This window comes from Aphanomyces astaci (assembly GCF_000520075.1).
Source record: "Aphanomyces astaci strain APO3 unplaced genomic scaffold supercont1.7, whole genome shotgun sequence".
NCBI lineage: Eukaryota > Oomycota > Saprolegniomycetes > Saprolegniales > Verrucalvaceae > Aphanomyces > Aphanomyces astaci.
Window position 1 is genome coordinate 1,328,747 of NW_009798270.1, and position 26,799 is coordinate 1,355,545.

Sequence of the window (26,799 nt, forward strand, 5' to 3'; positions counted from 1 at the left end):
TTATTTAATTGTATCGCAGCAACTTGGATGTTGAAGTTGTTTTATTGCACACCGCCCCATTTTTATAAAAGATCGCCACGGGTGTTTCGTCAACGACACTTTTTCCTCAACCGAAGTTACTCAATTGTGAATTCCAGAGCTTCCACCAACATGTTGCCTCGTCATGCGCTCCTCCATGCCGCCCGCTGTGCCCCCAAAACGGCGTCACTGACGCGGAGCTTTGCGGCCCATGCCACGATCGACGAAAGCACGCTCAATGGCATTAGCTTCAAGTTGACTGACACCCAGCGCGAGTTCCAACAGCTCGCGCGTAAATTCGCGCGCGAAGAAATGATTCCTCTGGAGAAACACTACGACCAAACGATGGAATACCCTAAGCCGATCTTTGACAAGGCATGGGAGTTGGGCTTGGTCAACGGTCACATCCCCGAGGTAGGAGGACCGCATAAATCTAACCAACGCATTTCGACCTCTCATTCTCATAAATGAGTAGAAATACGGCGGTCTTGGCCTCGGCTCGCTCGACGGGTGCATCATCGGTGAAGAGTTGGCGTACGGCTGCACTGGGATGATGACTGCTATCGAGGCGAACCATCTCGCCCTCGCACCTGTCCTTGTGGCCGGTAACGATGCCCAATGCGCGAAGTACTTCGGTCGGTTGATTGACGCTCCACGCCAAGCAGCGTACTGCGTCACGGAACCTGGTGCTGGGTCCGATGTGGCCGCTGCCAAGACGACTGCCGTGAAGAAGGGGAAATCTTGGGTTATTAACGGATCCAAGATGTGGATCACAAACGGTGGTGTGGCAGACTGGTACTTTGTTCTGGCCAAGACGGACTCTGGTGCGTCAGCAGGGTCGGCCTTCACTGGTTTTATCGTGGACGCCAACACTCCCGGCATCACCAAAGGCCGCAAGGAAATCAACTTGGGCCAACGGTGCTCGGATACTCGCGGGATCACGTTTGAAGATGTGGTTGTGCCGGAAGAAAATGTGTTGGGTAAGGTCATTCTTTCTCAAGTTAACGTTATCGTGTTTTTGTGTACTCACAACGGACATTAGGGTCGCCTGGCTACGGCTTTAAGATCGCCATGCAAGCTTTCGACCATACCCGACCGCCCGTGGCCATTGGCGCCGTGGGTCTCGCCCGTCGCGCCTTCGACGAAGCGAAGAAGTATGCGCTGGAACGCAAGACGATGGGAGCGCCTATTGCGACCCATCAAGCGATCATGTTCATGCTGGCGGACATGGCGACGGGCATCGAAGCCGCGCGCCTCTTGACGTACAAGGCTGCGTATGAGATTGACTGCGGCCGCAAGAACACGATGTTTGCGTCGATGGCCAAGCGCTTTGCCGGCGACTTGGCGAACGAAGTGGCCGCGAACGCCGTGCAGATTTTTGGCGGCGCCGGGTTCAACACCGAGTACCCCGTCGAGAAGCTGTTCCGCGACGCCAAGATTTATCAGATCTACGAAGGCACGTCGCAGATCCAGCGGCTGATCATTGGCAAGGAAGTGCTGTCTCGTGCCAACTTGGATCCTTAGACGATATAAAAGGAGAAAGGGTCTTGTATTAATGCATAATTGAAGCTAAACCTGTATGAATTGTTGAAGAATATAAAGAATGGGGGGTCTATAATCGGCGTTGATTCGTCGTCGATGAATCGCAATCGTCGCAGCAGAAATAATGCTAAAGATGCGGCGGGCAGCGTACTCGACGGCGGCGAAAGTCGATCCGCGCTTCTTCTTTGACGCTGCACCAGGAACGCTTCTACCTGCGCAAAAGTCCCGCGTTCTATTTGGCCGCATGCAGTCAGAACAGTTGACCGTGCTGGCGCCGACTCTGATGAGTAAGGTGTTGCTCGTCCGCGACCGCGACTCTGGCGCCGACAAACGATCGCAGTACGCGCAATTCTTGCTTCAAAAGGCCAACATCCCTTGCTTCATGTTGACTCTGCAGCGAGATTGTGCGACGATCGACTCGATCAACTACGGCCGCGACTATGCTCGTCGTGTCGGGGCCAACGGCGTCGTGGCGTTCGGCGGCGGCAATGTCATGGACACTTCCCGCGCCATCGCCGCCTTGATGTTCAACGAAGGCAATGCCGAAGATTTGGCGGCTGGACCCCTTCCTCTCGCACAAAAGGTCGCCCCGCTCATCGTGATGCCGACCGTCGCCGGGTGCGGCAGCGAACTCTCGACGGAAGCGCTCGTGTTGGACGAAGGCGCGGAAGCCAAGCTGTCGTTCACCAAAACTCCCATCGTCGCCGACGCAGTCATCATCGATCCACTGCTCACGGTATCTGTGCCACTGGGCGTCACGGCGCAAGGCGCGTTGACTTCGATGGGCCAGTGCATTGAATCGTTCCTGGCCAACCAAGGCAACCCCAAAGTCGATGAGCTTTGCCTGAACGGTATTCGCGCCGCGGCGGAAGCGCTGGCGACGCCCCTTCAAGGTATCGTCCTACATACATTTCCAAGCCAGAAGGAACGAGTTGTCATGTTGAGAATGCTCTTAGATGGCAAGATACACTTGAACGACATTGGGTTTCGCGAACGATTGAGCTACGCGTCGTTGTGCAGTAGCTTGGTGTCCCTCTCCACGGGCTTTGGGGCGGCGCACTCCCTCGGCATCGGCGTCGGCGGATTGAGCGACTCGCCGCACATGCAGGTGTGCGCCGCGTTCATTCCGCTCGTCATCACGCGATATCAAACCATCTTGGCTGACAACCAAGGCGATGATCATTTTGACAAACTCGTACGAGCATATTCTCTCCACATCGAAACGAATGGTGGGTTTTGATTGGTAGAAAATGCGCCTCGACGCCGTGCAAAACATCTTGCACGTCGTGACCAAGTTCAAAACGGCGACCTTGTCCGACTGGTTTTCGCAAGTGGGCTGGTCAGTATGATATATATATATATATATTTATGATATATTTATATTTATATATATATATATATATATATATATATTACTATTATTATTATTCCTGGCGGAATATTCTCTGGAGGGCGTGAATTCTCTCAGAGTCGAAAGCTTGTCCGAGTGCCTACCTACCCCGACCGATCCTGCCATCACTGGCTTTGACGGGGGGTAGTAGGCACCTGGTGCAGCTTCGAGAGTATTCTGCCAGGTACATCAACCAGCGATCGATTGTCCATAGTATTCACATGGTTGTTTCGTACTGGAAATAGTCGCCTGAACATCCCAGACGCGCATCAATTGGGCTTTGACGACAGTTTGGTGCAAACGATCGTTGACCGCGCCACTGACCGACTGGAAGACTGCGGGAATGGCGCTAGCCAAGACGTAACGTCCGTGTTTGAAAAGACCGACCTCGACACGATCATGCAAGGGGCAGTGGTCGCGCCCCCCTCTGCCCCTCCAACCATCCCCCCAGCCACTCCTTCAGTTCCCGTGTAAACGACACTATGAAGTACTACTAGTAGTAGTAGTACACTGACACTTGTCTGTGTGTGTTTGATTCGTCGTTGGATAGTAGTACTGTAGTAGGACGGGGGATACGAGGAAGGGGTGGAGTGTATTGGGAATATATGAAACGTTAGGTAGAAACATCAACAAGTTGTTAAATACTTGGGTCTTCGTCGAGCCGCCATGTCCACGGCGCCAGCGTGAAATACAACGACAAGGCCGACCGAAGCAAGCAGCAGCAATTTTCCAAGCGCAGTAGACGTTTACGTCGCTTTGTTGTATACTTGGTCCTTGTTGTAGTACGCACACAATGCCACAGACGCCCCCGTAAACTCGAAAGGCGGCGTGTCCTTGGCGGGGGGGTTGAGTGCCACGACAGTCTTTTCCAGCGAGTTGAGCGAGTTCCCGAGCGGGTAATAGTGCAGCGACGACGAGTAGCAGTCCTTGACTTGGTTGACGAACTCGGAGTACTTGCAGAACCACTTGCCCGGGCCGTCCTTGCCGTACTTGGTGATAAACTCGTTGCGAAGGTGCGCTTCGATGAAGCACGACGTCACGACGCGGAACACACTTCGTTGCGACCAGTATGTGCACAAGTGCGCTTGGTACAACGCCTTGTCGTCGTACGCGGCCGTGACCTGGTAGTACGCCTTGCAGTTGTTGGTCGCCCACTTGGACGCTGTAGCGTACAGGGACGAGCACGTGTACGCGAGGTATTTGGCCGAGTTTGGCTTGTACGTGGACGTGCACACGGGTTCGGGAGCAGGGCCGTACGAATCCTCGGAAGGAGGCACGAACGGAGGAGGGGGGGTCGTCGTGGGTACGTAGTACGTCGGCGCAGGGGTCGGCGCGGGGGTAGGCTCTGGCGCTGGCGTAGTCACTGGCGCCGTGGTCGGCTTGGTGTATGGCGCAGGCGTAGGCTTAGTGTATGGCGCAGGCGTAGGTTCAGGCGTAGGCTTGGTGTATGGCGCAGGCGTAGGTTCAGGCGTAGGCTTGGTGTATGGTGCAGGCGTAGGCTCCCCGTATTGAGGGTTCGCCGCCGCGACGGCGGCAATGGCAAAGAGGGCAGCGGCGCGGATCATGATGCTACGGAAGGAGTGGCACGTGAGCATATGATGTATGTAAACGAGCTATCTATGTTGCTGTAATGCTTTACCTCAACAATTCACTCTGTGAGACGTCGGCACAAGGTCAAGAGAGCTTGAGCGGATTTTGGGCTGTGAAGCTTTCGGGACCGACACCACATTAGCCTTCGATGTACAAAGATCGAAGGGGCGTAACAGACGAAGCGATGCCATTGGCTGCGAAACATTGGACAAACTTTCCGCACCAATCACAGACGTTGACGAGCGGTTTCACAACTCACTATACAATCCCCAGTATGTTTGAAAGATCGCCTGGGGATAGGGACTAGGCTGAGAGGCGGGGGGACTAGGCTGAGAGGCGTCGGTTCATGCGAAACGGATGGCCTGCATTTAGTTTGGCTCGCTTGGTCAGCGGGGGTTACGCTTCCCTTTGCCAATGCGGGGATAACGCATATGTCGTAGAAACACCTTCCTCTCATCAAGGAATCCCGCAGACGAGGTAGATGAAGTGGTAGACTGACTGTATCGCAGTTTGCTGACCCTTCAGGATCGCGATCCTTCCGGATAATCCTATAATACATAGTATGTGTTCTCAAAGGAATTGTAACACCTGGAAATGCATACATCAATAAATAGGGGTAAAAAGGACCGCACGCCATTTTCGTCATGTTGCTCCGACAACAGGCATGGCGCACGGCGGCGATGTCGTCAAGTAGATGCGTGAGCTCAGTGGCGGGATTGGGCGTCCCGTCCACGCAGACGAGTCCTCCGAGAGGCAGCGTTGTGGTTATTACATCGGGCAAGGGAGGCGTTGGCAAGACCACGTGTGCTGCGAGCATTGGCTATGGCCTCGCGCAGTCGGGGTACCGCACGTGCCTCATCGACTTTGACATTGGTCTGCGTAACCTGGACATCCACCTTGGATGCGAGCGTCGCGTGATCTTTGATTTCATCAACGTCATCGACGGCAATTGCCGCCTCAACCAGGCGCTGATCAAAGACAAGCGTCTGGACAAACTGTCGCTGCTCGCGGCAAGCCAGACCCGCGATAAGACCGCGCTGACGGAAGACGGCGTGGCCAAGGTCTTGAACGAGCTCAAGACGCAGTTCGACTACATCGTGTGCGACTCCCCGGCCGGCATCGAGTCCGGCGCGCACCACGCCATGTTCTTTGCCGACGAAGCCATCATCGTGACCAACCCCGAGCTGTCGTCTTGTCGAGACTCGGACAAGATGATCGGGTTCATTGCGAGCAAGTCGCTGCGCGCCCAGCAGGGCCGGTCGCCAGTCGTCCAGCGCCTGCTCATCAACCGCTTTGACGCGTCGCGCGCCGCCAAGGACGACTGTCTCTCCGTCGAGGTACAATACACATACATACCCATATTGCTGTTTGCTCCTCATCATGGTGATGATGACACTTAGGACATTCAAGAGATGCTGGCGCTTCCCCTCGTGGGCGTGATCCCCGAAAGCGTCCAAGTGTTGAACGCGTCCAACATGGGCCAGCCCGTGATCGCGTCCAAGGACGACAAGGCGGCCGTCGCGTTCGAAGACACCGTCGCGCGCTTCCTCGGGGACGACCGACCGATGAAGTTCCTCGTGCCAGACAAACCCACGTCGATCTTTGGCCGCTTGTTTGCCTAACCCTACGTACAGTAGGTTAACAACCCCGTTAAACTACTACGCAAACCACAAAAGCCCACTTGGTTACAATGCATGGGTGGTACAGTACTTGGAGTTTCTACTGGCAAAGCTCCTACCCGTTGTACCAAGGACATGACAGTGGTCACCTAGAACATCCTCCTCTTGTGTGTATATATAGCGGGATATATTGTCCATTGTACCAAGGACATCATGACACAGGTCACCTAGAACACCCTCATCTTGTGTGCATATACTGTATTTGAAGTTAACCTACGACGAAACGTCGCAATATCTGATATTATTGTCTTTCTTTTCCCCAAAATTTGGACTTTTGTACGGATTCTTTGCCAAATCTATCGATCGATTCTTTGTACGGACTTTTGTATGTAAAGATCGTACGAAATTGGTCAAAGAGTGGATGATTTGATTGGCTACTTGATTCTTGATCTGTGTTTTGATTGGTCGTATATCGATTGTGGTGCCCACTCCAATTTCGAATCGACAATATTTTACACTTGAACGAAATGGGTGTTCGTTTGAGGAGTTAACGTCGACTGGTGGCGTCGCGACCTCCTTTCTTGGCCGTCTTCTTGTCCTTTTGGTCCTCCTCTGCCTTCTTCTGCTCGGCTTCCAGTTCATTTAGTCGCTCCAAAACTACACCATACATCCACCACCACACGTTAGAGCTGGTCATTTGCTTGTTTTCAGGTCGAGTACGTACTTGGCAAGAGCTCGTTGTAGCGCACTTCGGCCATGGCGAACCCTTCGCGCTTGATGTCTTTGACACTGAGCTGCCGCTCAAATGTGTCGGGGAGGTGCGCCACTTGCGTAGCCCAATGGTTGGCTGTCCGGGCAAAGAAGTCCCGGAGGTTCTCCCCCGGCAGCGGCGTCTGGCTGTCATCCGCGAGCTGCAGCTGGTCTTGTAGTGTTTCAATCTCGTGCCGAATTGCTTTTCTACCCACACAAGAGTTTCAAGCTGGTAAAACCATATCAAGCTGTAAAACACCGTAAATCGTATATACAACATGACACCGTACCGGTCATTCTTTTTCTTTTTGGACTTTTTCGCACTTTCATCGGCGGTGCCATCCAAAACGTCCACGGCGCGGGCCACGGCAATCGACGCCTCACTTGGCGCCTGATCGTCATGTTGGTATGAATAGAGGCAACCAGCGAAAAGAAGGTTCCATATGAACTACGAGATATACATACCGGTGGTTTGTCTTGCTCTTCTTCGTCGATCGGCTCGACGTACTCTGTAAACTCGTCGTCATCGTCGTCGTCATCCGACTCGTCCGAATCGTACGCGCTGTCTTCCGTGTCACTTACGTCGCCCTTCCACAACTGTTCGGCCATGGTGCCCGGCAGCACTTCGACCCACGCGTCCATGCGTTTCAAATCCAACGACCTACACACAGACGACCATCAGTCAGTTCGTTCTTCATATCCACTACGATAAACCCATTGCGGTATGTCCATGTTTGTGTCCACCATACCAGCAATCGTCCAGTGTGATTTCCCGATCGCCGTCCTCCAACACCCCGCCGTACACAAAGAACGTGTTGCCTCGCACAATCAACGCCGGATTGATGCGCGGCAGCGGCATGCGGACGGCCGCCACCTCGTCCTTGTCTTGCGGCACAGGTTCTAGCTGCGCGGGTTCTTTCGGCGGCAACACGACGGCTTCCACCACGTCATGATGGTCGTCGTCGTGTTTCGATTCGTCCACGTCCTTTTTGACCATATCTTCCACCTCCTCCTTCTCTTCCTCCTTTTCTTCCTCGTCGTCGTCTTCAAGGTACACTATGTTTCCGTCCGCCCCGACATATCCAAACTGGTTGAGTCGCTTCGCCTCTTCCTTGGCCTATATACACACATCAACACGTATATGACGCCCCTTCGACAACAGGCACGGCCGATGATCATTGGTACCGTTTCCCCGTCATCGCTTTCGTCCCCGTCGTCACTGTCGTCGTCACCACTGTCGTCGTCGTCACCATTGTCGTTGGCACCATTGTCGCCCGCCTTGGCCTTTTGCCGTCGGCGCTTGGCCCCAGGCTCCTTTTTGTTGCGAAGGCGGTACTCGTACCAGCGCTTCCGCTCCATGTCGTATGCAAACATGTCGTTGTAAAACACGCTCTTGAGCTCGTGCCGCCGGCCTTCCTCGTCAAACACCCCCCCAAACAAGAGGGCGCGGTTCTTGTATACAGCCATGGTAGCGCCACTCCGCGGCGACGGCGCGTGGCCTTTTCTCGACAGCTACGATCATACAACATCATCATCCCCATCATGATCATCATTATCATAAACTCCCCCCTGTGTACCTTTTCCCACGTCGGGTCCTGGGCCTTGATGATCGGCGCCATGTGGAGTGCCCAAATGTCCGTGTACACCTTCCCCTCGGCCTTTTCACCCACGTTTTTCACCTTGGCGTACCCGCCGTACATGAAGATCGTATCGTTGGACGCCATCACCGCCAACTACACATCAGCATATGATGAATCCATCACGAGGATAGGACGAATGACGTACTTGGCAGCCACTTCGGGGCGCAGGGGATGCCTTGTGTACCGGCAGCGAGATCTTTTTCCACTTGAGGTCGGCAAAGTTGAACAGAAACAAGTCGTTGAACCATCTACGAGTCGATGGAGTTATAGTACTACTAATAGTAGTGGTACTAGTAGTAGTAGTCGACACATACTTGGTCTCACGTGCAGCTTCGTAAAACCCACCAAACACCACGAGGTAGTTGCGCCACACGGTCATGCGATGGCCACTTCGAGGAGACGGACCGCCCTTGCCTTCGAGGCATTCCCATGAATTTGTCTTGAGATCCAGCCGCCACAAGTCCTACTCGCATGAGGAGCATGTTATGGTTCTTGTAGACAGGTCGTGGTTGTGTATGTGTCGTACGCGGTAATGGTAGAATTGATCGGCCGTGGCAAACTCCCCACCAAACACGTACAGATGGTCGCGGTACACGACAGACTGATGGCTGCACCGGGGCGGCGGTGTGTTGGGTGACGAGATGAGCTTCCACTCGTTCGCTTCGAGGTTCCACCGGTACAGCTCGTTGTAGCAGACATTGCACTCGCCGTCAAAATACTCACCACCAAACATGAGCAAGTCGCCGTTGACCATGGAGCTCAACGAGAAGTTGGCGCGCGGCGACGGCTGCAGCGACGGTACGACCGCGATGGCCACCTTGGCCGCGTCCTTCTTCATGAACTCCTGCAAGATGGCCTCGATGTCTTCCTCGCCGGCATCCTTTGCTTCCTTCGACGCCTTCTTCTTGTTGATCTTTTGTTGCTTGAGCTCTTGGCGCGCCTTCTTTTCGTCCTTCTTGGCAGCGGCCGCCTTCTTGTCCTTCTTGGCCATGATGAATATGATGCGGTGTCCGGATATGGACGAAATCCATTGGTTGTTGTTGAATCGAACAATCATCCGGATAAAGATTGCTCGTGGATCACCAAAAATGCCTTTCACCGCTGTGGTCCTGGACGTGTCCCACCGCGAAGGCGAAGACAACTTGCTGTATGCGACGAAGTCTCATGACGAGAGTCTCTTAACGCTTCGAGGAATGCTGGCGGCGTCTGCAGGTGCATGCAGAACTCTCTTCCACGAATGCATTGTCCATGCGTCCTTGAGCCCAGACGTGCACGCCGCATACGTCGACGACAGCGATGTGCTGTTAGTTCTGATGCACGCATCACCCTCTGCAACATGCCTGGTCACAGCATCTCTCATGGAGCAGTTCGTTCAACGCAGCATCAATATCATACGCGCTGTGTGCGGCCCGAGAGGACCCAAGCTGTCAAACTGGCCACAACCACGCCTCGATGCATTGTTCGAGAGCCTGTTCCGTCGCTTCGACCTAGGTACGTCCTGGCACGGTCCGACTTGGCGATGAACTTTGCTGTAGAAACGACAGAGTGCATGATGCATTCCTTGTTTCCTCAAAGTGTACCGTACAATCAAATGCCCCTCGACAGATTGGTACAGCAAACTAGTCGTTGCATCCTCCGTATCCCATCCTCTCACAACTGTGCCAACCTAGACCACCTTGCATGGCCTTCTCTCTGTTCTTCCCAACGTACGTAGGTAGTCTTACCACCAAGCAATTCTCAACACGACCCTAGACCTGCGTCGGACGAGCCTTGTTCTGGAGGTGGAACATTCACATGTATATCGCGAGGATTTCAATTGTCCATTGGTTGTTGTACTAGGTCAGAGCTAATCCACACCGAGCTCGACGGATGCCAAACCAGCCTTGTGTTTGAGTGCCTCACATCCCAAGATCGTCATGACGTCCCTTGCACTACTACTGTCATCTACCTCAACGGCAACCAGTTCAAGCTTGTAATTGCTGGTAGCAGCACTACAAGCGACCCCTTGGACGTATGCCCCATTCCATCCATGTCCTGCTTTGTCCATCTCACTTGCATGTGTTTGGTGCAGGGATGGTCGCTCTGTGCGCTCTTTTGCGTCGGTGGCGATGACGCTGGTACTGATGGTCTCACCACCCATGACGTGGCAGCCACCACCGTATGCTGAATATGAGAACATCCCCATCAAGCCAAGTCGTCCTTTGACGACTACATCGCGTAGGCATTGCTGGAAACCATCACGATGGCCTTGCCTTGGCCTCATCCCGCGACCGCCTCGAAGGATGCCGTGGAAGCCGTGGCGTACGACATCGTGGGGCGGATGGTTCTCTCCTCTTCGTCTGTATCCAGTCAAGTGAGTTGGCGCCGTGTCTTCTTCCATCACGTCGGCCTCATGCGGGCGGAATTTGCCCATGCCCAGGTACAACGTACTGTACATACTGTATGTAGAATGAACTGCATTCAATAATTGCAGTTGAAGTTGACGACGACCAGTAGACTATGCATGACATGGTGCATGCTGAGGTCGTGGACCAACCCCACCACTTCCCCCTCCCACCAGGCGATCCCCTGCACGACGACGATGGAGGAACGGGACCCCACGACGACAGCAGCCTCCTCTCGTCGCGGTGGAGTCGGTTCCGTCCGCCGCCCATCCTCAGCCACCCCCTCACGCAGGTCATGACCCGCGTCCAGAACGGCGACCTCTGGATCGTCGGGTAGTGGCTATATATATATATTTACACTCCCCACCATGCAACTGATTTTGTGACTGTAGCCATCGGTACGCTACGTACGAGCTGTATGCCCTCGTGCACGATACAGACAAGTCCTCGACTGCTGTCATCATGGAGCTGGTCCACGAGGCATGGGACCACCTCGTGGCTGTGCCGCCCACCGCAAATCCAATGGGCTTCGTGTTATGAAGAATAATGAAAAGTCACCAGCTGGCAGTCGTGGTGTCGTGGGTTAGGCCGACTCGACTACTGCGTAGATGCATGAAAACAACCAAATGAACAACCCATTTCGAACACGGTACCAGTGGAGGAGGCGACGACAAACTGGCGCGGCCATTGCGCCGACACGACGCCGTCGCGCAGGGCCGGGAGCTCAAATCGATTCAGGAACAGCAGCATTTGATGCGATAGGAACGCCACGGTCGTCCACAGCGCCACGTATGAAAACCCAAACGGAAAGCAGAAAAAGTACACGTGAAACAGCGCAAATAAACTCAAAAACACGGGCGGAAAGAACGTCAGCGACAGCCACGTGCGCACACTACAACCACACATCCAGTCGTGTCAAAACTAGTATTATTATATATATATTATATAGTATAAAAAAATACAATACATAGATATATATATATAAATATATAGCCAAACCCAACGACAAATAGAATCATAGTTGTCGTAGGAGGACGACTGACTGTACCAGATGACCGAATACAGCTCGCACAACCAGACGACGGACATGACCATGAACGCAAGCAGTCGGTCCTTGAAGAACTCGAACAAGAAGAACAGCATGCCCACCTACGATATGAATATGCCAATAATATATATATATGAGTAAGTATATCGACAATGGACATTATCATGTACAGTTACCATGATGGGAACAAACACGAGGGATTCAATGATGTGGCTGAACACGAGCTTGATGTACGGCATGCGGTGGCGAATGTGGTGTTGCAGTGACACTAGTTCAATTGGAAAAATAATATATTATTTTCGAAAATAGAAGGATTTTATATGATTTGAACAAAGAATGTATGTCGTACATGTAAATCGGAGCATGCGCTGCTGCGTCTCGCGGAGTATAAACGACACGAGCGTGGTGGTGCTGAAGAAGAGGAACAGCGTCGTGCACAAGACCCCGAGTTTGAACGCCATGCGCGAGTGCAACTACACATGAACGACGTTGGTTGGCGTTAGCTTGGCGAACTTAAGAAGGATGACAAAATGTACCGTGGCGGTGGTGGCGTGGAATTCCGTGGCAAAGTTGAGGTTGTACACGTCTTTCGACAGTTCATGGCGCAGAAACCCGCGGCCGTTCGCGATGTGCACCATCTGGTTGATCACAATCGTGTCGTACCCGACGACCTTGTCGAGGAAGAACGACCACGCGGGCGAGTGCTCGAACATGTGCTTGAGGCCAAAGCATGCGCTGGAACTGGGAATCGTCACGTCCACCAGCGACAGGTTCGTGCTGGTGGTCGCCTCGGGGAACTCGAGCAGCGTCAGTAGGCCCTTGTGGGCGGCAAACACGAACGCGTTGCGATTCGGTTTGGCTGGCACTCGATGACGAAGCCATCCCTGAGATACATTGAGCCACGAAGACGATGATGTGTTACGTACGACAGGGTGTATCCACGAAGATGGATCGGACTCGATGGCCACACGCATGAGCGGCGGGAGAGTCGGCGGCATATACTGCCCAAGGCACCCATACTGACCCCGTGGACTACAACAACGCGATCATCAATCACCAGGTCCTGCTCGGTCAACATACCTGACGAAATTGAGATGCAGTACGACCAAGGTCGCCAAGAGTCCCATTGCAGTCGTGAACAATGCGGTTTCCACGGCGATACGCGTCTACGCATGTACGCGTCGTCAAGGCCCGTATCAGCGTCGGACTGTCGCACGACGTACCTTACCGCCGGCCAGCCTCGACAAGGTCCGACTCACGCGAACATGCATGCGAAAGAATATCTGCTCCATCCCTCCTATACAAGTACAATCATGATAAAGACTAGGTTCGTCGCTGGCATGCATTGCAGCCGCCTTCACGACCCTACCGTTGCCTAGATGGTGGTGGCCGGCGTCTGGTGTTTCTTGGTTGGATTGTTGAAGTTGGAAACCCCGTATTCAACGAGATTACCGTTACACAACAACACCTACATATCTCACTGTCCACTTTGCATGCAATTCCGTTGGTCGAGCGCAATTCCATCGGCGCCAAATCCATTCCCCTCCATGAAGAAGGTCCCCTCGGATTCCTCACATGGACTTTGCTTCCCGAGAGCATGCTTCCTGCGTCCTTGAGGCGGCGGCGGTCGATTAAATGTTGCAGGGTACCGACCAAGATGGTGGTAGTATTAATTATAAGAGGTCCGCATTCAAAACAGGCAGAAGAAGAAAAGGAGATTGGGAGAGAATTGTGGCTGGCGACGACACAGTACAGTGACAACCAACACGCGTCGCTACATGAGATCGATTATAGATGGAGTGGGGACTTGATCGTTAGGAAGGCAAGCCTCGAGGGTTCCTCAGGCGGAGATACCGACGGCAGCACGCATAACCAGAAGCAGTTGCTACAACTTCAACGACGAAATCCGATCTTGGGATGTACATAGCCCTCACGAGAAATACAGCATCATGTGGCGCTCGCTGCTGGTCTTACGATCGACGATACGTAAGGAACCTCATACAAAAGAACGACGTGCCTGTCCAGTAGCTGGAGGAGAACGGCGTAGAGCCTGTCGTCGCTCATAACGTTTACGCATCGGCCAAGGACTTGGCTTCTTGCATTTATCGAAGGAGCTTTCAGGTCTGTCAACGGGTGACAAAAGAAAGCTCCAATTGAGTGAATACGTGGCAGAATGTCCCTAGAATCCGAATACACTTCAACTTGGTATCCGGATGACAGTTTCAAGGAATGGTCAACAGTTTCTTTATCCCGCGCAAAAAGGCGCGCGCGTCGTCGGCGGCATGCAAGGCGCCGTGATTGAAGAAACATGGGAGATGATGCATCAGACCCCCATCAACGCGTACTGCTACAACCCCACGGCCAACTGCTTTGTCACCACAGGCACCTCCATCCATCCTCATGGGGTATGTTCATCATTCATTCTCCACGACATAGATGAGCGCACAATCAAGCTGTGGAATACCGAAGGCGAGATTCGCAACGTGACCTTGCCAGCGCGGACGTCGTATTTGATCCAAACGATCGAGTACATTTCGTCACGGAACATGTACATGGCGAGTGCGTTGGATGGGTCCCTTCGGTTCTACGATGACACGCTGGTGGAACTCGCGAGTATCTTCACCCATCGCGCGACCATCCTATGTCTTGTGTTCGACGAGCCCCGCAATCGAATTCTCTCGGGTGGGATCGACGGGTGCAGTGCATGGCTCCTACGCGGCAAAGACACGGAAGGGTACATATGTCCACTCCCTTCTACCTCCCTGTACTTTATATTTTGTCACAACGCGTGATGCATCGATCGTTCGTAGATACGACGACTCTCACGTCATACGCAACCCGTCATATCAAGTCGCGCCCCTGGACCTGTTCAACAAGACGGGCACGTCGTGGGTCCGGCGAATGAAAATCGATGCCGACTCGAACCGGCTGCTCGTCCTCTCGGAGAACACGTTGTACGTGTACAACCTCGCCGACGCGGCCCACGTCGACACGTACAAGAAGCTCGTCAAGGGTAAATGCGGTGCGATCACAGACTTTCTCGTGTTCAAGAAGAAGTCGATCGTGGCGAGTTGCATGGACGGCTCCATCTACGTCGTGACCATCTACCCGCGGTCCACGGTAGCCGTGTTCAAGGAGCACACCAAGACAGTGACGTCGCTGGCGTTGGATCCTATCTCAGGGCTGCTTTTCTCGAGGTTTATATGCTTCCTTCATGTACAACGTCCATGATAGTCGTTAGTTGATCGTGTGGTTATGCAGTTCGCTAGACAATTCCATCCGCATGTGGGACCTGGACCTGCTGCGCAACGTCCACCAGCTTCGCCTCGACACGCCGCTATCGTCCCTCTTTGTCGTGCCCCAGACGAACCCCGTCGTATTTGCTTGCCAAGCGCGCCAAGCCATGAAACTGCTCACCCTCAAGCACACCCTCAAGGAACACTCAACCCTCGCATCCCCCATCGCGATCCTCCAGCACGTGACGGCGCCATCCAAGCCCAAGCGCCACGCCAGCCCCGGCAAAGTCGCGATGCTTCGGCGTTCAACGTATAAGACGCCGTCCATGCGCATCGTCGCAGACGCCCTCACGGAACAGCGCAAGCTATCGAGCAGCATCCACGACAACCACGTCGTGTCCATCTGTCTGGACAAAAGCATCCGCATCTTCGCCGGCGCCGACATGGCCGTCCCTGCCACCATGTACGTGCCCGACGACGCCCAAGACGTCGTGGGCGCGGCGTTCAATCCGTACCGAGACCTCCTGTACATCCTCATGCGCAAGCACATCCTCGTGTTTGACGTGGTCCAGGACATCGTGACGCCGTCACACATTGTCGACGTGGACAACCGCACCGTGAAATGCATCGGAATCTGCCTCGTAGCGCCGCTCTTTTACGCCAAGCCACGGCATTCGCAGGCCGCCGCGTCGCGTCGCCGCCTGAATTCGATCGTCGACTTCATTCGAAAAAACCCCAACGACGACAACGACATGGCGACCACCGCCGCCGACGCGTGGGTCGTCTGCGGCACCGACAAGGGCGAGCTTCTCTTCAGCGCCACGTCGCACACCAGCCTGGACGAAGCCCCGGTGCAGCAGGCGCACTCGAGCGCGGTGTCCGTCGTCGCATTCACGTCCATCGCGGCTGCGATTCTCGTCACATATGGCGCCGACAAGGCGTTCTGCTTTTGGCGCATGACTCCGCGGGTCACTAGGGTGGGGTCGCTCACGATGGGAGACGACCCCACGTGCATCCACGTCACGCCCGCCTCGCACTTGGTCGTCTGTGGGTTTGAAGACGGCCGCGTGGACTTTGTCGACTTTGCCGACGCCGAGGTACAATGCGTTAATCTGGTTGTTGTTGTTGGTTGCCGCCTTGACCAGGTATATATCTATGATGGATATGTAGCCGTTGGTGGTGACATCGGAAGTGAACCATGCAGCACTGGTCACGGCAGCCGACTCGTGCGACCCCGTCCATGTGCTCGTGACCACGAGCTTCGACATGACGCTCAAAGTGTGGGATCAGCAGAAAACCCTCCTCCGCGAAGTCCAGATGGCCACGCCCCTCACAAGTCTGTGCTTTACGAACGCGTTTGCCGACCTATTCGTCGGGATGCAAGCCAAGATGTTTTCCATCTCCCGACAAGACGTTTTGCCGACGACGCTGCCACTGCCGCGACCAGCGCGGACACCCGCTGCTCCGAAACTCGCGGGATCCCGAAAGAGCAGCAGCAATCGACGACGGAGTAGCGCCGACAGTAGTGGCAGCGCTGACCCATCGCCCAGTCGAACCGTAGGCACATACACCGTCCCCGTTGAACTGGACTCTGGAGATGAAGCCAGCGACGAATTTGTGGACGACCATGACGAAGACCACCCCAAGAAGAACGACACGCCGTCCATGCCGCTGCCGCGTGCCGCGTCTCCCACGCGCATGCGACGACATGTCCAAGTCCGCACGGCCGACGTCGTGCTGTACAGTCCCCCCGTGCTGCGTCACATTTCAACGCCCGACAACAACACCACCGTGACCCCACCAGCATCCGAGAGCATTCCCTCCGATCCCACGCCAGCAGACCCAACGACGACGTTGGTCCCTATCTACGACAGCCGCCAATTCCACAAACCCACGCAGTACGCCGCTGCTTCTTCCCATATGTCCAAGCACTTGGCGAATCGTTCCTGACGCTGCTTTGTGTACTTTTAGACCTGTCAGCGAAGCCATGTTGCGGTATCGCGATCGTAAAGACCGGCAGGCGCAGCAAGCATCCCCGAAATTCAAACCCACCAAACCACATACACCATCGTACGTACATACAGTAGTAGTAGCTACTACTAGTATGTACTTTCATACATGACGAATGGAATACGACGTAGTAGTATCCCTGTAAGAACTCACTCGCTATATATGTAGTAGTACTATTAGACTGGTCAAGCCAGAGTGCCCCCAGCATGCTGACGAGCAGAACTCGTCAACATTCACTGCTGTGTCGCCAACATTTACCGGGGGCAGTAGTCGCCCTATTCAACGCACGCCGAGGAAGCTCTGGAATGCCATCGGCGCCGAAGACCGACGTCTCATCGTACTCCAGCGCACGGCTATGGCAATGGACAAGGGGGGCAGTGGCGGATTATAATATGTTCAACCACGTCATCCTTTCTTATATCCACTCCATTCCAGCGACCACCACCACGAGCCCCACGACTGCCATGGTGACCAGAGTTGTTTGCACAGGGGACGCCTTGTTGCACCCGCACCGCTGGACCGAAATGCGCACTTGGACTTGGACGTCGCCCCAGAACCCGGAAATGTTCTTCGCTGGGTCGAACGCCAGATCTATCGGAAAGTAGTGTAATGAGCTTGCACTGTGAAGCACATTGACATGCGACCAACCGGGGGGCGTGTAGACGCCGTCGCATGCGCGGTAGAACGTGTCGAGCAGGGGCTGGCACTTGGGCGCGCATTTATTGGTCGTGGGGTCGCACGACATGCATGAGCCGGGGGTGGTGCCGTCCCCCTGAGTGGCGACGGCGGTGGTGGCATCGGCACAGGGCCCCCACGAGTTGCCTTGGGGTGTCGGGTTTGGAAACGTGCTGGTCGCGTCCACCACACCTCGTTGGTGGCACATCCACAGGACTAGTACTAGCCACATACCACTGGCGCGTTGCCGCCCCTTGTTGTTGTAGCCGCCATTCCAACTGCTAAACATCATGTGTCTGTCTTAACACAACGCAACGCTAAATATAGCCCCCCCTTGGGGCGAAATGCTAAATATGTACAGTACCTATGTACCACTCACTCGCCCCCAAACGGCAAAGTGAAGTCATCACAAGAGTACTATTAATAGGATAGAGTAGTATTATGGATTCGGTACAGATTTCCAGACCCCGTCGAATTGAATCTCGCCGCTGAATCGAATCACGAATCGACGCTATTGGCTAACCCAATTTCGAGTGTATTTGATTGGCTCTTACATAAACCTATTCAACCAATCAAAACTCCAGCGTGATTCACTATTACAACCGTGCGAATTTTTATAGTGTCAACGTGGCACGCAAAAACTGGGATCATAGTGATAGTAAAGTTGTGGACCCATGAGGTGTGTGACAAGACCCCTTCGTGATGCCAGTTGTGGTAATGGGTAAGCTTCCGCAATGCAACAACAGGGAGCTATGTGCGGTGTGGATTATTCGCCACCAACTTGCAAGCATACGGATATCGTTCCTCATGCGGATGTGGTAAATGCATGGGTCTGCTATATATTTAAAATTTCCGTGCGTGGGAAGTCCTTCCGAAATCTGTACCAGTATGCAAACACATCATCGATTCAACAAGAGCACACATGATTCATGACGTTATTTGGTTGCATAACAACAACACGCCTAGTACGATCGACCCCAGAGGATCCAGCACTTGGCGGGTTGGCCACTGATAAAGCACTTGACGCCGTCTTCGATGGGCAGCTCATTGTGTTCGAACGGCAAGCACAAGCTCTTGGCCGCGACACTCGTGGCCGTGTTGTCAGCTTCGCCGTCTTCGCCCAGCAGGGCCAGCGATTCGTCGCGGGACCGCGCCTTGACCTGTTCCTCCCATTCCTTTTCGTTGCAAAACGGCGTGAGAACCATGTTACCTTCGGCGATTGTCTTGACAAAATCCTTCCACTCGGTCACGACCTTGATGCGGCTGTCGCGCTCGGTGCGCGCGCGCGCGAGCATGTCGGCCTGGATCTGGTCGAGCAGCGCGGGGATCTTGGCGGCGAGGTCCGTGAACGGGATGTCCACCTTGTCGTTGTTATCCCGGCGCACGACGCGCACCTGGGATTTGGCCACGTCCTTCGGGCCGAGTTCGAACCGGAGCGGCACGCCCTTGAGCTCCCAGTGGTTGTACTTCCAGCCAGGCGTGTAGATGCGACGATGGTCCACTTCCACGCGCACGCCCACCTTGCGCAGGATGTCATGGAGGACGTCGCCTTGCGCAAACAAGGCGTCAGTTTCGTCCTTGTCTTTGACAGGGATGGGCACGACGACGACTTGGATTGGCGCCACACGGGGCGGCAACACGAGCCCCTTGTCGTCGCCGTGGAGCATGACCATGACCCCAATCGACCGCGTGGTGAACCCCCATGAGTTTTGGTACGGAATGATCTTCTTGCCTTCATCGTCCTCGGCCGAGATGCCAAACATGCGGCCAAAGTTCTGGCCTAAGTGATGCGACGTCGCCGCTTGGATGCCGCGCCCGGTGCTCGGTACGAACCCTTCGATGGTCGTGGTGTAGTCGGCGCCGGCAAACTTTTCCACTTCGGACTTTTTGCCTTTGATCATGGGCACGGCCAGCAGTTCCTCGTACGCGCCAGCGTAAAACTCGAGGATTTGCATCACTTCCGTGGCGGCGCTTTCGCGGGTGGCGTGCGCGGTGTGGCCTTCCTGCCACAAGAACTCGCGCGTACGGATGAACGGCGTGGGGTTCTTGAACTCCCACCGCACGACATTGCACCACTGGTTCAAGCGCAACGGGAGGTCGCGGTGCGACCGGATCCAGCTCTTGAAAGCGGGGTACATGATGGTTTCCGAGGTCGGGCGGATGGCAATCGGCTCCTTCAGGTCCGTGTCGCCGCTCTTGGTCACCCACGCCACTTCGGGCGCGAACCCTTCCAAATGGTCCTTTTCGCGGTTGAGCTTCTCCGACGTGACAAACATGGGGAAGTAGCAGTTCTTGACGCCAATCTCCTTGAACTTGCCGTCCAAGTACGCCTGGATGCGCTCCCAGATCTCGTACGACCATGGACGAAGCACGTAGCACCCCGACACGTCGTAGTAGTCGATCATTTGAGACTTGGTGATCACGTCCGTGTACCAGTCGGGGAAGTTCTCCTTCTTCGACCATACCATGCCTTCCTTGGACTTGGTGTCCTTCTCCAGCTTGTCAGGCTTGACAATCGTGTTCTTTTCCTTGGCCGGGGCCTTGGGCGCGGCGGCCGCGCGGGGGGACGTGGCTTGCGCGACAGACACGGAAAAGTCAACAATCAATGGCTCGTGCGCGTAGTGGCGCACAAACTTGAGCAAGTCGGCGGGGGTGATGGACACTGTCTTGTCGTTCTGGAGCGGATGGCAGTTGATCTTGTCCGCAGTGAGAAGAGCTGCGTCGAGGACCAAGCGCACTTGGTTCTCCGTGTCGTTGAGCACAGCCAACGGCGACACCGATCCTTGCTTCACTTGCAGCACGTTATGCAGCACATCTTCCGTGGCAAAGCGCAAGTTGACCTTGTTGCTCACCAATTGCATCTTCTTCGCCAGCGACTTGACTTCCACGGTTTGATGGGCCGCGGCACAGATGAGGAAGATGCCTTCCTTTTTGTCCTTCAACACCAAGTTCTTGGTGAGGACACCGGGCAGATGACCCACGGCAGCCGCCTGCTCTTCCACCGTGAAGGCAGGCACGTGGTCCACATTTTCCAACGGAATGCCAAGCGCATGGAACGCCGCGACGATCTTCTCCGCCATCGCGATTGACTTGAGGGCGAAGTTCAGGAATGGTGCTGCCGCCTCACACTGTCGTTCTTCGGAATTTGCTTCGAACTTCGCCTTTCCTTCGTTCCCATTGGCGTATAGCTTGATCCAACCTCAACCTTCAATACAACCTACGCCACCACAAGAACCATCAACCAGCAACGGCGTTCTTGAGGGTGAGCGAGGAAACGACTGCTTCAAGTAACGTTAAGCTTATGGTGTTCATTGTATGGCACACACAGGCCATACAGTACTGGACACCTTAACCTTAACGTTGCTGTAATATATCATGACAGTTCGAACGTTAACGCTATTTTGAACTGTAGGTCAGAAAATTGTTATAATTTGCTTTCTTGACCAATGTACGGATATCGACACTGCTTATCCGGATCTGGCCACGTACGTCATTTAACAGGATAGACAGGCAATTCATCGGCAACTTGGACGATGGTGTTGTTTGTGGGCCTGTCGTCCCTTGTGTTTGGGGCGTACACGTTGCTCGTCCTCATCTCGCGTGTATTGTTGTGTGACATCGACCCGGGTCACGATTATGTCAAGCGACATGCTCTGACTGCGCTCGCGTGCATCTGGTTGTCGTGGGACTTGAACAACTATTTGTGGCTGCGCTGGATTATGGACGTCGTGGCGGTGGTGAATGCGTACTCGTGTCACTCGATGGTGATCCGCGGCAACGGGTACACGTCTGTGTCGCTCAAGGGCAAAGTTGCCATCGTCACGGGTGCCAACAACGGGATTGGCTTGGAAACCGCGCGGCAGTTGGCCAAGCAAGGCGCGCACGTCGTCTTTGGTACGTCCACCCATCCGCCTCGCTCGTGTATGTACGGCTGTTCACGACGGCAATAGCATGCCGCTCCAAGGAACGGGCGGAGGCTGCCATCAAAAGCGTCGCAAAGTCCGTCGGCGCGTCGGCGGCGACTCTCCAATTCTTGCCGTTGGACCTTGCCGACTCCAAGTCGATCCGTGCATTTGCCGACTTGTTTCGCAAGTCCAAGTTGCCCCTGGACATTTTGGTCAACAACGCCGGTGTCAACTACTACAAACGCGAGTACGTACAGGCCTTCGATTACTTGTATAATCTTATACTAACCAGTCTTGTACACCATATAGAACGACCGCCGACGGCCACGAACGCGTGTTCGGGATCAACCATTTGGGTCCATTCCTGCTCACAAACCTTCTCTTGCCCACGCTGCTCAAGTCCGACGCCCCGCGCATCGTCAACGTTGGCTCGTGCTTGATGAAGGTATCACGATACACATTAACAGTTAGACGTGATGGCTTTTAGTTGCTCTTCAAGCCTCGCCATGTTACCTCTCCACAGTCATTTATATATTGTCTTTCTTTTACCCCAAATTTGGACTTTTGTGCTGATTCTTTGCCAAATCTATCGATCGATTCTTCTTTGTCCTGACTTTTGTATGTAAAGATCGTCAGTATCACACTAATTTCAGTCGCACACTAATTCGGTGTCAAATTGGTTGACGAGTGAACTTGATTGGTCACTTGATTCATGTTCTGGGTTTTGATTGGTCGTATTTGGTGATTCTGGTCATTGAGCAATTTCGAATATAGCGACGTGACAATATTGTATTGTAATGGGTTCCTCATCCTGGTAGTTTGCCAACGCGATTCCATTTGACGACTTGATGACCAAGAAGCACAGCTACGGCAATGGACTCTACACGTACAACTGGTCCAAGCTCGCCAACTATGTACGAGAGTGCCAACACTTGAGTGCTCAGTAGTCTTACTGTTCGCGTAGCTGTTTACTTTGGAACTGCACCGTCGGTATGGGGACAAGCACAACCTCACGGTACTGCACCGTCTTCTGGCTCCATTGCCACCTCGTCTATGGCTCGTGCTTGATCGTAGTGTAGGCGACTTGCGTGCATCCTGGCCTTGTGATCTCCAACATGCAAGACAACATGCACCCTGCGTTTGCTTTTGTGGCCAAGTACTTGAGCGTGTTGCGCCCCCTCGTCCTGCAGACGGCCGAAGCTGGTGCGCACTCGCCGGTGTTTGCCGCCATCAGCCCCGCGCTTAAGGGCGGCGAGTATGTCGAGCGATGCGAAGTCGTGGAGCCCGCCCCCGCGCTCAAGAACGACAGGGCCGCCAAGCGCCTTTGGGATATCAGTTGCAACCTCACTGACTGGAAAAAGTAGATTGAAATGATTAATTCACGCTGTGGCTTTGATCGACCACGGGCTTGGGCCGTGTGTTGAACACGAGTTTTTTGCGTGCAATGCCCACCACAATGTAGCCCGTGGAAGTGTTGCTGGATGCGACTCCGTTCGTGTCATCCCCGCTACCAATGTCGGCATGGTCGGCGTGTGGTTTCTTCCGCATGATGGCCATGGGCTTGGACAACTTTAGGACTTTTCCTTCCAGCAAATGGGTCCCAATGAGCAACGTCGGCACGCCCTACCATCAAGCAATCGATGAACGGATACCCAACACTATGACATGGTGACGGGGCTACCTTTTGGTACTGGAGGTGGCCTAGCTTCAATGACGCCTTGGTGTCTGCGATCAATTCTCCTTGGAGCTCCAATATACTCCACTCTGCGTCTCCATTTGAATGCTTGTATTCGACCGGAAGACGCATGTGAACACTGTCGGGCGCGGCAGCAAACTTGAGTGCGCGGCAACCCAACCCAACCGGATATAGTATCCGGATCCGGCAAAAGGCCGGAAAGTGACCATTCGAAAAAGATCGTCGTGCAGTCCAGACTTTCCATTTTCGTCGCATTTTGGAAATTCCACGCCATGGGCAACAGCTCGAGCGTCCTCGATAGCGTCACATCGTTCGAAGACATCAATGATATTCAAAAGGCGCTCCAAGCGTCACCCGAACCGACGGATGTGATCAAGGCGTTCCATGCGTGCTGCTATGTGTCGACGACATGTCAACGCCTGCAATGCATCCTGGAGCTGTTCCTCAAGCATGGGGTCGACGTCAATGCAACGGATCCGACCACGCAGTGGACAATTCTGCACCACGTGTTTGCATCCCATAAGACTTTTGTACTGCCGTATCTCCTCGCTGCCGGCGCCAAAAGTTCTCGGGATATCAACGGCCTTTCCCCCATCGACTACTTACCAAGGAGCAAGCGCGATCACTTTGTGCGCATCTACATGCAACAATGCGTCGATGGTGATTCCGTTCCTGAGGCCTTGATTACGCCTTGTGAAGTTCAAATCCTCCACGACTGGCAGCGCGACACACATGAACTGGGCGAACTGTTGCACGTGAAATGCAGCGGTGTGGCGGGTTACGTCCAGCTCATCTATCACGAGAACGACTCCATCGAGACATTGCAGGAAGAAGCCGTGTTTGACCAATTCGTCAACGTGGAAGGCGGCGAGCGAACCCTGTCGTTCAGCACGTCCCATTTGCCCGCGATGGCTGTAGTGCATGTGCTGTACGTGGCCTGTGACAAGCACATGATGCATAGACGCATCCAAGCGGCCGATGGACCGCTTCGCATGCAAGCCAACGTGGAAAAATACATCTTCACGGTCAATGGCGAAGCGTTCCACCACGGCAACCCTGTGTTGGACGGCATGGTGTTTCCCACGATGCGGGAATTCCAGCAGTTCATGAGGATGCTCAAAAGTGACAAGCTGCAAGGCGAAGCTTATGTCGACGACAGCAGCAACAACCAGCTGGACGACGCCAGCGAAATCCAAGCGAAGGCAGTCACACCAGAAGAATCACAAGGCGACGACGACAAGACAGTCCGTCCCCCCATCGGGCTCGATCGCGCATCCAACCAGAATGATGTCGAGACTCCAGCTAACGTTAGTACCGTCGTCGGCTTGGCGACAGCTTAATCATTCAACCTAGTATTTGGATAAAAAATCTGTAACGATTTATGACATAACAACTTTCTTTTGATTTCAAAATTCTAAATAGTCCTAAAGGTACCTGGTGAACAACCCATAATTAACAAGTCTTTTTCCCACGAGGAACCTCTATAATTTTGAGTGCCAATTTAAGTTGTATATTTTAACCTTCCTTTTTGTATGTAATTGTGAATAGAAATTCAGAGGCTCACTGTATGATTGGTGCATAATCAAATAACGATCTATGATTGGTGCATTTTCGTATATCTAAATTGTAACATAACGTAAAAGTCCAATTTATGACACTTTTCCGAGACGGTGCATGTAACTCGACTCGTAGGTATCGGATTATAATTCTAGAATTTGTTACATGAAGCCAAAATTCAGGCCTATTCGGGAATTATGAATGCGATACAATTAATGTTATAATTCATTATCAATCACTCCACTTTGTCCAGAAACAGCTTAAATCAAGGTACATCTCAGCGGCCACCCCTATGGCCAAATATCCATGCGCCCATGTAAAATACCACAAGGTTAAATATCTATTTCTGGACCAATTCATCACCAAATTTGAGTGTGAGACGTAGAATTTCTTCACCACATTGAGATCTGTCGATTCTACGTCTCAATTTGCTGAAATTTTGAGTAATGAATACGAAATAGAAGTCAGAAAATTTTGTGAAAAGTTGGTACTTCGAGTTTATAGGTGACGAGCATCATAGCAAACGTCTATCTATACACTGCGCGCCAAAAATGAGAGAACACTTACATTTTTTGTGATATCTCATCAACCAATGGGAGCTAAGCGATGCTGTTTGGATATGATGTGTGGACGAATATTCTCGAAAAGTGATTATGGCTACCGAACTGGAATTCGCTTCATTTCGATGACCTCACATACAATTCAAAAATAATGGACGGCGACAAAATTAAGGAACAAAAATACATACAAAAACTAATATAAAGAATGACGGTATTTTGCAGAATGTTTGTACTCGGTTTAGTTCTGTCAATTTCACTTCACTTTTGTATATGAAAACACGTCAAAAAGTCACTGACGAAGAACGCGGTCGAATCCGAGGACTGCGCGAGGCAGGACTCACGTTCCGTGAGATATGCACCCGCACGAGCCGACCACTCAGCGTCGTTTTACGATGCTTACTGTTGAATATCAGTGTTAATTCAATATTATCCGTAAATTATTCCGGATAAGTTTCATACTGATTTACAAAGTAAGACATCAGTAGTGTTGCTTGCATTAGGTCACGACATTGGAATGAGCGGCCAGCATCGTCTGTAGATGTATCTTGAGTGATCTGCATGACCCAGGCCTATATTATTCAGGGATTGGCTGCTCTCTGTTTGACACTCGTTAATGCCACGTGACGTCATAGCTAGCAATAGTTCATCAAGTTGGTGCGATGAAGCAGAGGCTTGTGTTCACTTTGGAATTGCCCTTTAACTGAGCACCTTAATACCAACCCCTTTCAACCCCACCACTGTGTTGCCCGCGTTCATCTGAATACTTCAAGTATGAACTCCGACAAGTCCGACATCCAACGCCTCGTATTCAGTGGCAAGCGTGAGGACTTCCAAACCTGGATGGACGCCTTCCGTGGTGAGCTGCAGAAGCGCTGGCTTAAGGCCCGCATTGACACCCAAAACGCCAAGCGTGCCGTGTGTGACGTGTCGTACGAGTCTTGGCTTACTGGTGTGCCGGATGCGCTACCGGATGCCTTAACGCAAGAATCCCTACAGGAGGCCACCCTCCTTAGGGATTTACAAAACGTGGAGATTCGCTCACTTTTGTCAAAAACCCTACCGAAGAGCTACCTTAACCAGCTCAACGTGTCCCTAATTGACCCAGCCGTTACTGTCACCGAGATCTGGCGCATGCTCGAACGTGATTTTGGGGAGTCGAGCGTGGCGGGTGTTATTGGC

The 26,799-nt window shown here is 53.3% G+C and overlaps 13 protein-coding genes across 24 annotated transcripts; 6 read left to right on the forward strand and 7 right to left on the reverse strand.

Moving 5' to 3' along the window:
• Positions 1-76: 76 nt before the first annotated feature.
• On the forward strand, positions 77-1,611 carry H257_04365 (hypothetical protein). Its single transcript, XM_009828830.1, has 3 exons — positions 77-432; positions 494-998; positions 1,061-1,611. The coding sequence occupies exons 1-3, from the start codon at positions 151-153 to the stop codon at positions 1,540-1,542; spliced, it is 1,269 nt and encodes a 422-aa protein (XP_009827132.1). The 5' UTR covers positions 77-150; the 3' UTR covers positions 1,543-1,611.
• A 60-nt stretch (positions 1,612-1,671) lies between these two features.
• On the forward strand, positions 1,672-3,547 carry H257_04366 (hypothetical protein). 3 transcript variants are annotated; one of them, XM_009828831.1, is made up of 5 exons: positions 1,672-2,453; positions 2,517-2,755; positions 2,808-2,899; positions 3,102-3,134; positions 3,196-3,547. In XM_009828831.1, exons 1-5 carry the CDS (start codon positions 1,685-1,687, stop codon positions 3,422-3,424), a joined length of 1,362 nt encoding a protein of 453 aa, XP_009827133.1. In that variant the 5' UTR covers positions 1,672-1,684; the 3' UTR covers positions 3,425-3,547. The 3 variants fall into 3 exon arrangements, with proteins under 3 accessions (XP_009827133.1, XP_009827135.1, XP_009827134.1); XM_009828833.1 differs by lacking the exon at positions 3,102-3,134; XM_009828832.1 differs by lacking the exon at positions 3,102-3,134 and having other exon boundaries at positions 2,517-2,899.
• On the reverse strand, positions 3,524-4,515 carry H257_04367 (hypothetical protein; the record flags this gene model as incomplete). Its single annotated transcript, XM_009828834.1, has 1 exon — positions 3,524-4,515. The coding sequence occupies one exon, from the start codon at positions 4,513-4,515 to the stop codon at positions 3,697-3,699; it is 819 nt and encodes a 272-aa protein (XP_009827136.1). The 3' UTR covers positions 3,524-3,696.
• A 643-nt stretch (positions 4,516-5,158) lies between these two features.
• Positions 5,159-6,232, forward strand: H257_04368 (septum site-determining protein MinD). Its single transcript, XM_009828835.1, has 2 exons — positions 5,159-5,877; positions 5,941-6,232. The coding sequence occupies exons 1-2, from the start codon at positions 5,185-5,187 to the stop codon at positions 6,160-6,162; spliced, it is 915 nt and encodes a 304-aa protein (XP_009827137.1). The 5' UTR covers positions 5,159-5,184; the 3' UTR covers positions 6,163-6,232.
• A 383-nt stretch (positions 6,233-6,615) lies between these two features.
• On the reverse strand, positions 6,616-9,554 carry H257_04369. 2 transcript variants are annotated; one of them, XM_009828836.1, is made up of 10 exons: positions 9,076-9,554; positions 8,864-9,012; positions 8,695-8,797; positions 8,487-8,642; positions 8,095-8,421; positions 7,659-8,026; positions 7,375-7,570; positions 7,200-7,300; positions 6,884-7,116; positions 6,616-6,816 (listed from the first exon to the last, which is right to left on the reverse strand). In XM_009828836.1, exons 1-10 carry the CDS (start codon positions 9,538-9,540, stop codon positions 6,707-6,709), a joined length of 2,208 nt encoding a protein of 735 aa, XP_009827138.1. In that variant the 5' UTR covers positions 9,541-9,554; the 3' UTR covers positions 6,616-6,706. The 2 variants fall into 2 exon arrangements, with proteins under 2 accessions (XP_009827138.1, XP_009827139.1); XM_009828837.1 differs by having other exon boundaries at positions 6,884-7,300.
• Positions 9,555-9,637: 83 nt separating this feature from the next.
• On the forward strand, positions 9,638-11,499 carry H257_04370 (the record flags this gene model as incomplete). Of its 2 annotated transcripts, XM_009828838.1 has the most annotated exons (9): positions 9,638-10,040; positions 10,085-10,158; positions 10,220-10,255; positions 10,302-10,330; positions 10,389-10,560; positions 10,621-10,707; positions 10,771-10,968; positions 11,046-11,266; positions 11,326-11,473. In XM_009828838.1, the coding sequence occupies 9 exons, from the start codon at positions 9,638-9,640 to the stop codon at positions 11,471-11,473; spliced, it is 1,368 nt and encodes a 455-aa protein (XP_009827140.1). The 2 variants fall into 2 exon arrangements, with proteins under 2 accessions (XP_009827140.1, XP_009827141.1); XM_009828839.1 differs by lacking the exon at positions 9,638-10,040 and having other exon boundaries at positions 10,042-10,158; positions 11,326-11,499.
• H257_04371 (hypothetical protein) lies at positions 11,265-13,435 on the reverse strand. Of its 7 annotated transcripts, none has more exons than XM_009828843.1 (10): positions 13,351-13,435; positions 13,205-13,278; positions 13,062-13,147; positions 12,908-13,013; positions 12,518-12,865; positions 12,331-12,454; positions 12,158-12,249; positions 11,982-12,082; positions 11,587-11,825; positions 11,265-11,530 (listed from the first exon to the last, which is right to left on the reverse strand). In XM_009828843.1, the coding sequence occupies exons 2-10, from the start codon at positions 13,271-13,273 to the stop codon at positions 11,517-11,519; spliced, it is 1,179 nt and encodes a 392-aa protein (XP_009827145.1). In that variant the 5' UTR covers positions 13,274-13,278; positions 13,351-13,435; the 3' UTR covers positions 11,265-11,516. The 7 variants fall into 7 exon arrangements, with proteins under 7 accessions (XP_009827145.1, XP_009827144.1, XP_009827148.1 ...); XM_009828842.1 differs by having other exon boundaries at positions 11,265-11,533; XM_009828846.1 differs by having other exon boundaries at positions 11,265-11,825.
• Positions 13,436-14,220: 785 nt separating this feature from the next.
• Positions 14,221-18,234, forward strand: H257_04372. 2 transcript variants are annotated; one of them, XM_009828848.1, is made up of 7 exons: positions 14,221-14,363; positions 14,418-14,715; positions 14,792-15,178; positions 15,243-16,314; positions 16,388-17,115; positions 17,189-17,287; positions 17,399-18,234. In XM_009828848.1, the coding sequence occupies exons 1-7, from the start codon at positions 14,264-14,266 to the stop codon at positions 17,616-17,618; spliced, it is 2,904 nt and encodes a 967-aa protein (XP_009827150.1). In that variant the 5' UTR covers positions 14,221-14,263; the 3' UTR covers positions 17,619-18,234. The 2 variants fall into 2 exon arrangements, with proteins under 2 accessions (XP_009827150.1, XP_009827149.1); XM_009828847.1 differs by having other exon boundaries at positions 14,221-14,715.
• H257_04373 (hypothetical protein) lies at positions 17,643-18,191 on the reverse strand (the record flags this gene model as incomplete). Its single annotated transcript, XM_009828849.1, has 2 exons — positions 17,643-17,818; positions 17,876-18,191. The coding sequence occupies 2 exons, from the start codon at positions 18,189-18,191 to the stop codon at positions 17,643-17,645; spliced, it is 492 nt and encodes a 163-aa protein (XP_009827151.1).
• Positions 18,235-18,808: 574 nt separating the features above from the next.
• H257_04374 (proline-tRNA ligase) lies at positions 18,809-21,002 on the reverse strand. Its single transcript, XM_009828850.1, has one exon. It carries the CDS (start codon positions 20,980-20,982, stop codon positions 18,865-18,867), a length of 2,118 nt encoding a protein of 705 aa, XP_009827152.1. The 5' UTR covers positions 20,983-21,002; the 3' UTR covers positions 18,809-18,864.
• Positions 21,003-21,410: 408 nt separating this feature from the next.
• On the forward strand, positions 21,411-23,237 carry H257_04375 (hypothetical protein). The gene is made up of 6 exons (XM_009828851.1): positions 21,411-21,796; positions 21,853-22,054; positions 22,117-22,252; positions 22,626-22,721; positions 22,772-22,822; positions 22,887-23,237. The coding sequence occupies exons 1-6, from the start codon at positions 21,436-21,438 to the stop codon at positions 23,169-23,171; spliced, it is 1,131 nt and encodes a 376-aa protein (XP_009827153.1). The 5' UTR covers positions 21,411-21,435; the 3' UTR covers positions 23,172-23,237.
• On the reverse strand, positions 23,003-23,663 carry H257_04376 (hypothetical protein). Its single transcript, XM_009828852.1, has 2 exons — positions 23,489-23,663; positions 23,003-23,430 (listed from the first exon to the last, which is right to left on the reverse strand). The coding sequence occupies exons 1-2, from the start codon at positions 23,612-23,614 to the stop codon at positions 23,182-23,184; spliced, it is 375 nt and encodes a 124-aa protein (XP_009827154.1). The 5' UTR covers positions 23,615-23,663; the 3' UTR covers positions 23,003-23,181.
• Positions 23,664-23,724: 61 nt separating this feature from the next.
• Positions 23,725-24,897, reverse strand: H257_04377 (hypothetical protein). The gene has a single exon (XM_009828853.1). The coding sequence runs from the start codon at positions 24,460-24,462 to the stop codon at positions 24,106-24,108; it is 357 nt and encodes a 118-aa protein (XP_009827155.1). The 5' UTR covers positions 24,463-24,897; the 3' UTR covers positions 23,725-24,105.
• Positions 24,898-26,799: the final 1,902 nt, after the last annotated feature.